Source organism: Drosophila miranda, assembly GCF_003369915.1.
Source record: "Drosophila miranda strain MSH22 chromosome Y unlocalized genomic scaffold, D.miranda_PacBio2.1 Contig_Y1_pilon, whole genome shotgun sequence".
Classification (NCBI taxonomy): domain Eukaryota; kingdom Metazoa; phylum Arthropoda; class Insecta; order Diptera; family Drosophilidae; genus Drosophila; species Drosophila miranda.
The window spans coordinates 52676164-52689874 of record NW_022881603.1 but is presented as its reverse complement, the minus strand read 5'-3'; the positions used below and the strand labels follow the sequence as shown (position 1 = coordinate 52689874).

At 46.8% G+C, this 13711-nt stretch overlaps 3 protein-coding genes across 6 annotated transcripts; 1 reads left to right on the top strand and 2 right to left on the bottom strand.

Annotated features, from left to right (window-relative positions):
• LOC117189639 lies at positions 1-1953 on the top strand. The gene is made up of 2 exons (XM_033394759.1): positions 1-1701; positions 1774-1953. The coding sequence occupies exon 1, from the start codon at positions 465-467 to the stop codon at positions 1122-1124; it is 660 nt and encodes a 219-aa protein (XP_033250650.1). The 5' UTR covers positions 1-464; the 3' UTR covers positions 1125-1701; positions 1774-1953.
• Positions 1037-2783, bottom strand: LOC117189641. 3 transcript variants are annotated; one of them, XR_004473491.1, is made up of 5 exons: positions 1955-2780; positions 1756-1892; positions 1540-1681; positions 1177-1475; positions 1037-1119 (listed from the first exon to the last, which is right to left on the bottom strand). XR_004473491.1 is itself a non-coding variant. In XM_033394761.1 (3 exons), exons 1-3 carry the CDS (start codon positions 2594-2596, stop codon positions 1845-1847), a joined length of 621 nt encoding a protein of 206 aa, XP_033250652.1. In that variant the 5' UTR covers positions 2597-2783; the 3' UTR covers positions 1653-1844. The 3 variants fall into 3 exon arrangements, 1 of the variants encoding a protein (XP_033250652.1); XR_004473490.1 differs by having other exon boundaries at positions 1540-1892; positions 1955-2779; XM_033394761.1 differs by lacking the exons at positions 1037-1119; positions 1177-1475 and having other exon boundaries at positions 1653-1892; positions 1955-2033; positions 2103-2783.
• Positions 2784-4840: 2057 nt separating this feature from the next.
• On the bottom strand, positions 4841-7474 carry LOC108164621. Of its 2 annotated transcripts, XR_004473489.1 has the most exons (8): positions 7162-7474; positions 6824-7098; positions 6526-6775; positions 6286-6454; positions 6050-6212; positions 5534-5689; positions 5191-5467; positions 4841-5098 (listed from the first exon to the last, which is right to left on the bottom strand). XR_004473489.1 is itself a non-coding variant. In XM_033394758.1 (7 exons), exons 3-7 carry the CDS (start codon positions 6605-6607, stop codon positions 5378-5380), a joined length of 660 nt encoding a protein of 219 aa, XP_033250649.1. In that variant the 5' UTR covers positions 6608-6775; positions 6824-7098; positions 7162-7474; the 3' UTR covers positions 5111-5377. The 2 variants fall into 2 exon arrangements, 1 of the variants encoding a protein (XP_033250649.1); XM_033394758.1 differs by lacking the exon at positions 4841-5098 and having other exon boundaries at positions 5111-5467.
• Between the last annotated feature and the right edge of the window lie 6237 nt (positions 7475-13711).

Here is a 13711-nt window from a genome sequence, read left to right as displayed (position 1 = left end):
CGCGCCAAACCATCAGCGAAAACAAAAACAACCAAACAACTCACACAAGCATCATAGAGAGCGACGCTTGCGCTCTCTCAGCATCCGAACCCTCGGCGCAAAAACAAAACGAAGGCGCGTCACTTCAAGCCCCAAAGCGTTTGCCGCCAAACATGCACACACGCACTTATGACAAAAAGAGAGATGCTTGCTCTCTCCCGCCGAAACAAAACACAAACACGAACAGCAAACCAAACGAAGCTACCCTGACCTACGCAATACCAAAACAAAAACAAACACATGACTTATGCCGAAACTAAAAACGGCATACAGCAAAACAATGACCAGCAACAGCAACAACGTTTGACGACAGATAAAAGCACCAACACTAGCAGAAGCAGAAAATGCTTGCTGCCTACTTTGACTCAGGCGGACGAGCATAATGCACTGACAAGGCCTAATACCAGAATAAAGCTGGTAAAAGAATGGCTAAACGAAGATGCGCGGCGATCGAAACGGATTCAGATAATGACGACTTTACCTGCCTGACACTGGACACGCCTATGTTTAAGAGCCAATTTGCCAAAAGACTGCATCATGAGACCCGACAGATAGAGTCAGAGCAAGAGACGCCGACGATTGGTCAAATATGCACACCGCCAAATAAACAGTGTGAGGTCCAACAACATAGGGAGCCACAAAGGATGGAGTCTGAACGTCAACAGATGGAGACGGACAACCATCAGCCGCAACATCAGCCAGCCATTAATGTAAATTTAACGCCCGTCCAACCGCCAATACGTAGTACCAAGGTCCCTACACTCTTCCTGCCCCTGGTGCCTGCAATTGTACCCCTCATAAATAAATTGACCATCAATCCAAATGTGGGGAAATTTACGACGAAATCCATGGCCAACAGTGGACTCAGAGTCCAGTGCGATGACATGGCAACATACAACGTCATACAGAACGCCCTTGCTGAAGATAAAACCCAACTCCATACACACCAGCCGCGCAGCGACAGGGGCTACCGTGTAATAGTGCGGCATTTACACCACACTACGCCAAGCAGCTGGATTACTGAGGAGCTGGAACGGCTGGGCATCCAGCCATCCAATGCGATGGCAAGTGTGTGGAAATCTTAAAAGAGTACGCCGTTAAAATTGAAAACTTAGAGAAAAGACTGCAAGAACTTACCACATTAATTAAAAAACCTGACGGAAGCAAAGGGCAGTGGCTCAGCAGTGGCCAATCCTCCAACACAGACACCAGCAGCAGCACCAACACCTACAAGACCCGCCGCCAATACACAACCTGACGCCGCAGCCGTATCGGAGGACTCTGATATGGACTGCGAAGCACTCAGCGACGATGGCGACGACCTGTGGACGGACGACGATTGATTTGACGACGAGATAGCGGAGATCATAGACGCCTACGATAGCTACTACTCTGACGTCTTTTGATGAGCCCAAAAGTCGGTCCTGAGGCAGCCACTAAAAACAGATGGAAACCATTAACTCACATAACCACGAAAAATGAAAAATGACCAATACGTACTCACCTGACACGCCATCGGCAGAGCTGCCCCACCAGCAGATGCCACGACAAATAGACCAAACCTTTGCTGCTAATTTGACGACATTCTTGGAATATATTGACGACTCTCCTGATAATTCACCGCACAGGTCCAGAGCAGCCACTGAAATAAAACAAAATGACGTAAATTCGCATACCAACAAAATATGGACAAAACACCAAAATAATCACACGTACCTGCCACGCCTCCGACAGATCTGCCCCTTCAGCAGCTGCCCCGTCATCAACACCACACATCTGATGCCAATTGGACGACATTTTAGGATTTATTGACGACGCTCCTGACAATCCACCGCACAGGTCCAGAGCAGCCACTGTAAACAAACCAAAAATGACGTCAATACTCACATCAACACAAAATGGTCCAAATACACACATCCAATTCCATCCAATTCCTGCCAAATGGGCGAAATTTGAAGTCCCTATCGTCGTCGCCATCAACATCCAGGCTGCCGCTAAAAGAAGGAAAACATCAATTCACGCATCAACACAAAATAGCCAATACTTCTACTAATCACACTTACCTGTCAATACACTCACAGATCAGCCTCTCCAGTACCTGCCTCGCCACCAACCGCAACATTTTGTTGCAAGTTGGGCCCAATTCGGACGCCCCTCCGATTACGCTGCCGTCAACCGATGGCCATGACGTCACGCCATCATCATCACAAAACAGCAGCGGCAATCCAACGACGAGGCCAGCCAATACAGACGACTCTCCAACTACATCGGCAGTGTATCCTGGGTGGCCGGACCAGCAGCCACTCGGATGCAGACAATCCGCACTCATTTGCGGCCATTTCCACTGGTCAACGCACCCCGATTGGCCAGTGCCAATCCCCAGATCTCCAGGTAAAAGCAACATGGGCGGCCGGACCAGAGTCGCTCGCCAAACACCATCACCATTCACGCCAACTCCTGGATCCTGCCTCTGCCAATTCTGATGCCGCAGATGCGTGATCTGCTGCATCACACACACGTGCACATCCAGCGCTGAGGCGGATGCGCCCTGTGCCATCCACACTGCTCCAGACGACGACGATGATCCTCCAGTACCTGAAATAGAAAATAAATAAAATTAAATTAGTCTATAAATGTCATTAATGTTGCAATTTGTCCAAATACTCATCTCTTTGTGACCACCTGTTTGTATAAATGCACGTCAATTGTTGCGAATGTCAAAATAGGGCTGTTTTCTCATCTGAGTTATTCCCATTCAATAACATTCATGGAATTGAATTTGTTGCAGTCAAAGTTCGTGTTGGCTCCGCATTTTTCTATTTAACCTGCTCTTACATTCCTCCCAGGTCTGATGCTGAGCTTTACTTACACCACCTTTCAGCAATTAATAATGTTGTTTCTACATTAGGGTGCAATGATCGAATTATTGTCATGGGGGACTTTAACCTCCCATTTCTTTCTTGGCTGCCTTGTAATGACGCTAACCTGTTGTTTCCCAATTGCCATAATGATTCCCTTGTCCGAATTAATGCCGTTAAAAACATTAGGGACAGACTTCTTGACCTCGTTTTTGTTAACGATGGTTCTCTTGCTACGGTATCTAGAGCAAGCCCAATATCTCTCCCTGAAGATCCTTACCATCCAACTTTGTTGATATCACTGGAGTGTACACAATCTGGAGGTGCTGACAGTTCCATGGCTCCTTGTCACATAAAGTGTTTTCGCAAAACAAACTTTATCGATTTAGATCTACATCACTCGCGTGTTGATTGGTCGTTTCTTTATTCATTACCGAACATAGATGCAACTGTTAACTCGTTTTATAGTTCTATTTACTCCGCCCTTAATACGTTTGTTCCAGATATCACTGTACTACGGATGTAGTTTTTACGGACTTCAGCAAGGCATTCGATTCTGTGAACCATGCTCTGCTTATTCAAAAGCTCTCTTTATTAGGGTTCCCAACGAATCTTCTAGATTGGATTTTGTCCTATCTCTCTAACCGTACTCAACGTGTTTTGTTTTCTAACGTGTTGCCAAATACTGTTAATGTTACTTCAGGTGTGCCACAGGGAAGTCATCTGGTCCGGCTTCTGTTTATTTTATTTGTGAATGACCTTCCTCAAGTTATAACATACTCTACTACACTAATGTATGCTGATGATGTCAAAATCTGTCTTTCTTACTCTGATTGGTATTTGCACACACGCCTTCAACTTGATCTAAGTGAACTACTATTGTGGTGTTCAACTAATCTTCTTTTTCTGAACCTTTCCAAATGCAAACTTATGACATTTTACCGTCGCGCTCCTTATTTTGTCTCATATGTTCTAGGAAATCATGTCCTTGAGCGAATTTCGAGTTCAAATGACCTCGGAGTCCTTTTTGATCATAAGATGTGTTTCAACACCCATATAGCTGCAACTGTAAATAAAGCTAAGGGTGTTTTAGCGTTCATCAAGCGTTGGTCCAAGGAGTTTGACGACCCGTACGTTACGAAACAACTGTACATCTCGTTAGTACGTCCTATATTGGAGTATTGTTCTTGTGTGTGGAGCCCGCAGTATAAAGAGCAGCAGGCTGTTATTGAATCCGTGCAAAAGCAATTTTTAATTTTTGCCCTTCGGAACTTTAACTGGGACTCGGGGAGAATCTTGCCACCCTACCGGTCTAGGCTAAATCTTATTGACCTGCCGTCGTTGCACCATCGCAGAATATGCAATGGCGTAATGTTCGTGCACAAGCTCCTTCTTGGGACTGTTGAATCCCAAACTCTCTTGGGTCAGATTGACTTGGCCGTTCCATCTAGACCTACCCGTACTTTTAGGCCTATCCGTCTACCCATATGTAGGTCTAATTATGCTGATCATGAACCTTTTAGGGTTTTGTGCCATAATTATAACTCCCTCTGTCAAACCCTATCCCCTGAACTGTCTCTTAAACTAATTGCATGCAATATTTATAATCATTTAAATTTATCTAACTTTTAACTTATCTTTTTCCGCCTTTAGTAACTAAGTACCTTTATTAACAGATAATTTGTTAATTTAATAAATGAATAAAAAAAAAAATAAAATAAAAAACTGATAGAATGTAACATGTAACATGTCTCTAGATGTTAATGTAATGTTAATGTTAATGTCAATTGCCCGCAAAAATTCAAAAGAACATTATTGCTGTAAGTCAAGCTTAAATGTAAATTGCCAATGTAAGGGTAATAAGAAAAGCTGAAAATAAACTCCGTCAGTAGCAAAACTGGCGGGCGAGTGTGCGCAACGTAGGCGTGCACTTGCATCAAAATTACCTCGAAAAAAAACGGATCAAAAAGCTCGACTGGATCATCGGCAGAAACAGCAAACTCCCACTACCTCCAAAGGTCCTCCTCTATAAGCAGCTGATTGCCCCAATATGGCAGTATGCCATGCCAGTCTGAGGCCACTGACTTCAAACATGCAAATGGCAAAGCTCCAGACGATCCAAAACAAAGCTCTCAGAGCAATGACAAATGCTCCCTGGTATGCGAGCAACAACGCACTGCATGCGGATCTCCAAGTAGCAACTGTGGAAGAAGTTTATAACAGACTCTGCAGGAACTACTACACTCGGTTAATGCAGCACACAAATTTACTTGCCTGTGAGATCGCAACGCACCCATACATTCCAAGAAGGCTGGCCAGGCCAAGGTATGCCGCAATGATAGAAGAGCACAATCCAAACAGCAACAGAAGCCTGACAGCCATCCAAACAATATTGCTCCAAGTCAGACGCGAGAACTGGCTGCGCAATCCGTTTGCAACACACAATATGGAAATCAGCCGCAGTAGCGCTAATGCAGCTGCTACGCAGGCAAATGACGGCCCCAGCAGAGAACCTGATGATGGACGGCGGCAGCTCCAGAATCCAGATGATGGCGGCGGCTGAAAAGAAACTAAAAACCTTTCTATTCTTCCACAGATACGAAACCACTTCACCTACACAGAAATTGGTAACCCACATCCAGAATGACGATGCACTGGACCTCGGCCAGCTTCAGCCCTGTTGATGCTGTCCTGCAGTCCCAGTTTAGCGCCGACACTCGCAAGGATTCCACTTCGCAGCCGACGAAGAGACCAATAGGCGTAATGATGTTCTCCACGGCCGCATACTCCACCTGAAATAATTAAAACAAATTAAAAACAATGTAAACAAAGTAGCAATAAGATTAGTGTTACCCTGGCATCTAGCCAAATTATCGATAGCTGTTAAAAAATACCAAATAAGCCAATACCGTAACAAATGTTACCCTGCCAATGTTCAGCCACGTCTGCCACTACATGTAATGTAGATAAGCAGCCGGCGCGAAACTATTTGTAGAATATGCTAAAGAGTATAATAAAATAAAACGGTTCTCTCTTCATGTCAGCCTCCCTCCCCCCTGCTAATGCAGGTGGCGTTGGAAATTGGTTCGACATGAAGAGAGACTACCAATTTAGTTCGCAAGACGAACAAGAACAAAACTGTGGCGGCTTACCAACACAATCAAGAGACAGCCCATCCCAAATCTGCCAGTCAGAAGGCACGTTGCGGAAGGGCAGCAAGCTCCTGCTGATCCTTGGTGCAAAACTACGGAGGAAAAAGCTGAGGCCTTTGCGCAGCACCTGGAAGCACGTTTCACGCCAAAGATCACGGCAGACCTAGAAGACAGAGAAGAAATTAACGCAGTATTACAAGATAACGGTCCAGATGAAGCTGCTCAAATAATCAGACCTGTGACCATCCAGGAACTCAAATCGGAAATTAAGAAGCTCAAGACGAAAAAGGCACCCGGTTTCGACAGTATCGACAATCGCGTCATTAAATCTCTGCCAACATCCGCCATCGAGTATCTGCTGTTGATATGCAACTCGGCTCTGCAGTTCGGCCACTTCCCAAAGTCCTGGAAATGCGCAAAAATCTCTATGTTAAGGAAGCCAGGAAAGCCGAGTGATAGGCTTGAGTCCTACAGACCCATCAGCCTGCTTACAGGCTTCTCCAAAATCCTTGAACGCCTCATCCTCAAACGACTTTTTGACGAAGAAAGCTTTGCCATGGCTATTCCAAACCATCAATTTGGCTTCAGAAGTCAGCACTCAGCGGAACAGCAAATCGGACGAGTCACGCAATTCATCCTCAGATCCTACGAAGCGCAGCGGCATTGCAGTGCTGTGTACATGGATATCCAGGAGGCCTTTGATAGAGTCTGGCATCAGGGTCTTCTCTGCAAAGTTAAAACAGTAATACCTGACAATCTATACATTCTACTCACCAGCTATCTCTCAGACAGAAGCTTCAAAGTCGTCTGCTGCAACAACATCACCTCAAGCCTAAAGCACATAACCGCTGGAGTGCCGCAAGGAAGCGTACTTGGCCCAGTACTCTACAATCTTTACACTGCCGACATGCCGCAGCCACCAAGACACGCAAACTCAACCCAAATGCTAGCAACGTACGCTGATGACGCAGTATACCTCGTATCTGCCCCAAGTCCAAAACAAGCCAACGAAAATGTGGAGCGGCTCCTGGCTGATGCATTATCATGGGCTAAGAAATGGGGAATAACCATCAGTCTTGCAAAAACTGCTCATGTTCTACACACTCTCTCACCTGTGCAGCTACACACTCCAGCTCCAAGGTTAGCCGGGCAACTCCTGGCCAAAAAACCCGTAATGCCATACCTAGGAATACAGATGGATACGAAGCTCAATTTCAATAAGCACGTAGCGGCTGTTGTCACTAAAACAAGGGCCCGGATCAAAAAGCTCGACTGGATCATCGGCAGAAACAGCAAACTCCCACTACCTCCAAAGGTCCTCCTCTATAAGCAGCTGATTGCCCCAATATGGCAGTATGCCATGCCAGTCTGGGGGCCACTGACTTCAAACATGCAAATGGCAAAGCTTCAGACGATCCAAAACAAAGCTCTCAGAGCAATGACAAATGCTCCCTGTTATGTGAGCAACAACGTACTGCATGCGGATCTCCAAGTAGCAACTGTGGAAGAAGTTTATAACAGACTCTGCAGGAACTACTACACTCGGTTAATGCAGCACACAAATTTACTTGCCTGTGAGATCGCAACGCACCCATACATTCCAAGAAGGCTGGCCAGGCCAAGGTATGCCGCAATGATAGAAGAGCACAATCCAAACAGCAACAGAAGCCTGACAGCCATCCAAACAATATTGCTCCAAGTCAGACGCGAGAACTGGCTGCGCAATCCGTTTGCAACACACAATATGGAAATCAGCCGCAGTAGCGCTAATGCAGCTGCTACGCAGGCAAATGACGGCCCCAGCAGAGAACCTGATGATGGACGGCGGCAGCTCCAGAATCCAGATGATGGCGGCGGCTGAAAAGAAACTAAAAACCTTTCTATTCTTCCACAGATACGAAACCACTTCACCTTCACAGAAATTGGTAACCCACATCCAGAATGACGATGCACTGGACCTCGGCCAGCTTCAGCCCTGTTGATGCTGTCCTGCAGTCCCAGTTTAGCGCCGACACTCGCAAGGATTCCACTTCGCAGCCGACGAAGAGACCAATAGGCGTAATGATGTTCTCCACGGCCGCATACTCCACCTGAAATAATTAAAACAAATTAAAAACAATGTAAACAAAGTAGCAATAAGATTAGTGTTACCCTGGCATCTAGCCAAATTATCGATAGCTGTTAAAAAATACCAAATAAGCCAATACCGTAACAAATGTTACCCTGCCAATTTACAGCCACGTCTGCAACTAAATGTAATGTAGATAAGCAGCCGGTGCGAAACTATTTGTAGAATATGCTAAAGAGTATAATCAAATAAAACGGTTCTCTCTTCATGTCAGCCTCCCTCCCCCCTGCTAATGCAGGTGGTGATGGGAATTGGTTCGACATGAAGAGAGACTACCAATTTAGTTCGCAAGACGAACAAGAACAAAAGTGTTGTACAAGCAGATGATTGCACCTATCTGGCAGTACACATTGGCCGTATGGGGTCCATTAGCTAGCAGCGCGGAATTTGGACGGATCCAGGTTGAACAAAACAAGACTCTTCGCCTGATCTGCAATGCGCCATGGTATGTGAGGAACGACACCATTCACAGGGACCTGGAAGTGGACACGGTTGAGGCAGTCTATGAGAGGGCATGCAAAAGGTACACGGAGCAAATGAGATCCCACCACAACATCGAGGCAGCCAAAGTGGTCAATGACCCCTATGTACCGCATAGAGTGGCAAGACCCCGGTATTCCGAGTTTCTAGGCAAACACCTACCCAAGGAACTCGCGAAGCACGAATGGGAACGTATCGTGATGATCCCAAATCAGCGCCCGTACACGGAAGAGGACCAAATAAGCCACGACAGGAACCTCGATGACATGCGGAGGATGCTGATCAGGATGAACCGCCCAGTGTCGCCGCCACCGGAGTACAATTATTACACAGAGGTCATACTCCCAAGACGAAGGTTACTGGAGCCTGCTCCCATAGCCACAATAGACTTGACGGTCAGCAGCAGAAGACAGCGATTAGAGCGATTGGGCCTGGCAATTGGTGCAGCTTTGAATGATATACCCACTGACCTGACGCTTGACACACATTCGCGGCAGAGCGAGAACGGCCAAGTCAATGGAAGCGCGCACATACACACTAGCACAAATGCCCATGGAAGCCAGCCACTGCCAGCAGCAGCAACAACAAGCACTGAAAATAACAACCAAAACGCTCAGCAGCAGTGAAGACTTACCGCCAACAAATTCCCGTTCAGCCCCTAAGAAGGCAACAACCATGGCTGCCCCATTTGGACACAGAACACACAAACGCACGAAAGAAAACACAAATATATGCGAGCGCGACGAATGCCCCGGACAAAGCAGACACCGAAATGGCCGTTACGGAAAGATCACTCCGATTAATATCTTCCTAAACCGAGCAACTAACGACATAGGAATGGACAACTGCAAATTAATAAAAAGAGTAGAAGACTCACGCGACCGACTGCCAAAAACGCGTCCGAACAAGGCGCTGCTGTTCAAAACTATGAGCGTTAGCATTTCTGCTGCGCATTTTCTGTCTCCTCCTTCTCCTATAGATCTCGAAGTGCCGCCAGTGAACTCCCTGAGAGTAAGAGAGAAGACAACAACAACTGGAAGGTGGTGGATTTCTGCCACTCCCACTGCCGAGACAACGGACTGCTGCGCACAACCACATACACACACATACACGCATCCACTCAAACGATCAACTCAATGCTGGCTGCCCCGGACCAGGGAGCGGAACAGTAATGAAAAGATGAAAAGAAGAAATGAAGACTGTTCGGAGCAGAACCCAGCCGATTAGCTGCTTGCCAAATAGCACCTAATTCTTGGCCCTCAGCCGCTTATTTTGTTTGTTACTTATGTCTATGTCACTCATTTGTTTGTTAAAGCTCTGCGCTTGCTTGCCCTGCTAAACGCTCTCTGCCAGCTCGCTCTTCGCTATCTCCGCTTTGCGTCTGCCTACCGACGTCGGCCGAGCGAAGCTGCGCTTAGCGATCGGAGCGGCAATGTAAAGGGCAGGCAAGCCACACTTGCAATTTGGATGTCACGCATTAAAGAACATATCGTAATTTTATTTCTGCGCCGAGTTTTATTTAATTCGAAATAATTAGTCGGCCGATTGGGGATAAAAAACATTATCTCCACATAAAATTTGGTGACCCCGACGTGATCTCTGAGTTGCAGTGTCAATTAATAATCATTCGCGATCGACATTCGTTAGCCCTAGCAAATTTTCGGTGCTAAAACACACTTACATACACCTACATACACGCATTGCTGGCTATTAATTTCTCTGTCGCGACAATTCGGTCAGTGCAGTGCGGTAGGCAGTGCAGCGAACTCACTAATACACACAAGCGGAGTACAAAGCGGAGTCGCACAGCTCGCACAGCCGCACATCTAAAGGCATTAGCTGTAATCCCTTTGCTTTCGGTTCCCACGTTTATACGTATACAGGGTGTCTTTTTCGGTCGTGCTGAGTGACTCTTTTAAAACCTCAACATGGCAGCACCTGAGCCTACCAATGTCGCGAACGCAGCAATGCCGAGTGATGTAGATTTCTACAAGCACAAGGCCGAGTCCATCGCGCGCCAACTAAAGGCCATGGATCACTTTCTCACCAAGGAAGAGCTTGCCGAGTTAGATGAGGCAGAACTTCAAGCTCGCTTAGAGCAGATCGAGCGAATGAATGCGGATTTCGATGATTTTGATAAAATCAATTCGCACTTGCGTGCACTTCAGACCTTGGCGACCCCGCTGGAGATTTCCGATGGGTTGCTGATCTTCATCATAGGCACGAAATTGGACCACAAGACCAAGGAGAAATGGGAAGAGAACTTGCCGACGTCAGGATTGCCTCGGTGGTCAAGCATGGCCTCATTCTTGGAAGCAAGATGTCGGATGCTGGAAAATTTGGGATCGGCTATGGTAACAATTCCTAGCCAGCAGGTGGGAGAAAGTAAACCTAGCACCCTAATCACCTCCATTAACGATCATAATAGCTCAACATGCAAGTATTGCAAATCCTCCGATCACTACATATCCCGATGCCAGGCATTTATAGATCTCCCTGTTTTTTCTCGATACAAGGAGGTGAAGAAGCGCCATTTATGTCTAAACTGCCTCAACAAAGGCCATTCATTGCAACGCTGCAAGTCAGGGGCATGTAGAAATTGCCAAGCCAAGCATCACACACTGCTTCAAATGCAGTCGGGCGCTGACGCTGAGTTGCCGTCGCCGAGAACGGAATCGACCCAGCATGATCCTGCAAGTGCCCTTGTAGCAAGCAAATATATTAGCCCTCCCCCCTCGAGTCAAAAATCTCTGCCTAGCCAAAACGTGCTGCTAGCTACTGCAATCGTATATGTCAGGGGCCGTTTTGGATCGCTTATTCCATGTCGTGCTATTTTAGATTCCGCTTCTCAGGTTAACTTTATAACATCGAGACTCGCCAATCAGCTGCAGTTAGATCCTCACCCGTCTCACGTTCAAATCGCCGGTATTGGAGAGTCAATTCTACCATCCAGCAAGGCTGTGGACATCGTCCTGCAATCTCAAGACGAAAGCTATCGCGGTTTCCTCTCTGCAATTATCACTGCCTCAATCACAGGAATGCCACCCAACTTCGGCCTAGACGCAAAGGATTGGCCAATGCCAAATAATCTAAAACTGGCTGATCCTAATTTCGCCAAGCCCCAGCGTGTCGATCTGTTGATAGGTGCTGGTTTGTTCTTCGAATTGATGTGCGTTGGACAGATTCGACTGTCAGACCAATTGCCAACATTGCAGAAGACGAAACTTGGCTGGATAGTGTCAGGAAGTATTAAAAACTCTGAGAAAGCCCGTGCGGCGCTAGCAGCCGTTGAAGATCCCCCTGTCATCTCCGCTTGCGAGACTAATTTGTGCGATATTGTAAGGCGGTTTTGGGAAGTCGATGGAGATTCTTCGCCCTCATCAATTTCGGAGGAAGATGTTCATTGCGAACAGCATTTCGTCACAAACTGCATTCGCCTAGAGTCCGGAGCTTACTCCGTGCGTTTGCCAACCAAATTCAGTCTAGAGGAATTAGGAGAATCGTATCAGCAGGCGCTACGTAGATTTCTCAATTTGGAGAGGAAGCTAGCAAAAAAAGCACAGCTTAAGGCAAAATATATGGAGTTTCTCCAGGAGTATCGTGATTTAGGACACATGTCGCCAGCTTCGCGGCAGTCAGACCTCCCGCAGTACTTCTTGCCTCACCATTGCGTCCACAAGCAGGATAGCGTCCACCAAATTACGCGTAGTGTTCGATGGATCTGCCAAAACAGCGTCTGGAGTATCACTGAATGATGCGCTAATGGCTGGACCCACCATCCAACCTAAAATTCTGATAACTCTGCTTCGTTTCCGCTTTTTTAAAGTCGCCTTGTGTGGCGATATCTGCAAAATGTACCGCTGTGTACGCGTTTCCCATCCCGATACGCACGTGCAGTGCATCCTATGGCGCAATGACCCGAAGGAGGAGATTCAGGTGTTCAAGTTGGAGACTGTTACTTACGGAACCAAACCTGCCGCTTTCTTAGCAATTCGTGCTATGCATCAATTGGCAAATGATGAAGAGTTGCGTTTTCCGCTTGGCGCTGATGTTGTTCGAAGAGATTTCTATGTCGATGATCTCATATCTGGAGGGGACAGCATTGATTCTGTCATCAAGATTCGTCAGCAGGTAAAGGAGCTACTTTCGAAAGGATGTTTTCCCATACGTAAATGGTGTTTCAATGAACCCGCTGCTTTGGAAGGCGTATCGGAGGCGGATCGCGAAAAGTTCCTTACCTTTCATGACGGGACTGAAGTAACCAAGGCGCTTGGTCTAGTTTGGGATCCCACCACGGACAATCTTCTGTTTAGCTTCGCTCACGTCGGAACCGCTGCAGGCCCAACCTCGAAGCGTTCGGTCCTGTCTACACTAGCTAGGTTCTACGATCCTCTAGGGCTCATCTCTCCCATCATCACAAAAGCTAAAATATTTATGCAGTCGCTATGGAACGAAAGCCTAAAGTTGAATTGGGACGAAAGCCTGCCCCAGGATCTACATACGACTTGGATTGAGCTGACTTCGCAGTTATGGTGGTTAAAAACTTTAAGTTTCCACGTTACGTGCTTCGGCTGCAAGCCAGACTAGAAATGCACGCGTTTTGTGATGCGAGCCAAGCAGCATATGGCGCCTGTGTATACATGCGTTCGGAAGCTCTTGGCATTGTGCAAAGTCATCTCTTATGCTCTAAATCCAGAGTCGCGCCCTTGAAAAGTATTACTATCCCCAAGCTTGAGCTGTCCGCTGCCCTTGTATTAGCCGAACTAGTGTCCACCATAGTTAAGGGATTATCAGCTCCATGCCAAATACATTGCTGGTCGGATTCGTCCATAGCCCTTGCCTGGATTCGAGAATCACCATTGAATTTTAATATATTTGTTTCTAATCGAGTTCAGCGGATTCAGGAGCTCACCGCTGGAATGACTTGGCATCACGTGCCCACAAAGTTGAATCCTGCCGACATCATATCACGTGGATCCACGCCCGCTGAACTAATGGATAGCAGTACCAGAACGTCGTCATGCAGCATTGGTTGTTTCAAACGAAAGGGATGT

What these genes read in the sequence shown, in the direction of transcription:
- LOC117189639 (XM_033394759.1), top strand. Translation starts at nt 465, where the DNA reads ATGGCTAAACGAAGATGCGCGGCGATCGAAACGGATTCAGATAATGAC.
- LOC117189641 (XM_033394761.1), bottom strand. Translation starts at nt 2,596, where the DNA reads ATGGCACAGGGCGCATCCGCCTCAGCGCTGGATGTGCACGTGTGTGTG. An exon ending in ATCTGTGAGTGTATTGACAG is followed by an intron (nt 2,034 to 2,102) that starts GTAAGTGTGATT and finishes TCCTTCTTTTAG; the next exon opens with CGGCAGCCTGGATGTTGATG. An exon ending in GGAATTGGATGGAATTGGAT is followed by an intron (nt 1,893 to 1,954) that starts GTGTGTATTTGG and finishes GTTTGTTTACAG; the next exon opens with TGGCTGCTCTGGACCTGTGC.
- LOC108164621 (XM_033394758.1), bottom strand. Translation starts at nt 6,607, where the DNA reads ATGGCAAAGCTTTCTTCGTCAAAAAGTCGTTTGAGGATGAGGCGTTCA. An exon ending in GCTGTCTCTTGATTGTGTTG is followed by an intron (nt 5,690 to 6,049) that starts GTAAGCCGCCAC and finishes TAATTATTTCAG; the next exon opens with GTGGAGTATGCGGCCGTGGA. An exon ending in AGTGCATCGTCATTCTGGAT is followed by an intron (nt 5,468 to 5,533) that starts GTGGGTTACCAA and finishes AAAGGTTTTTAG; the next exon opens with TTTCTTTTCAGCCGCCGCCA.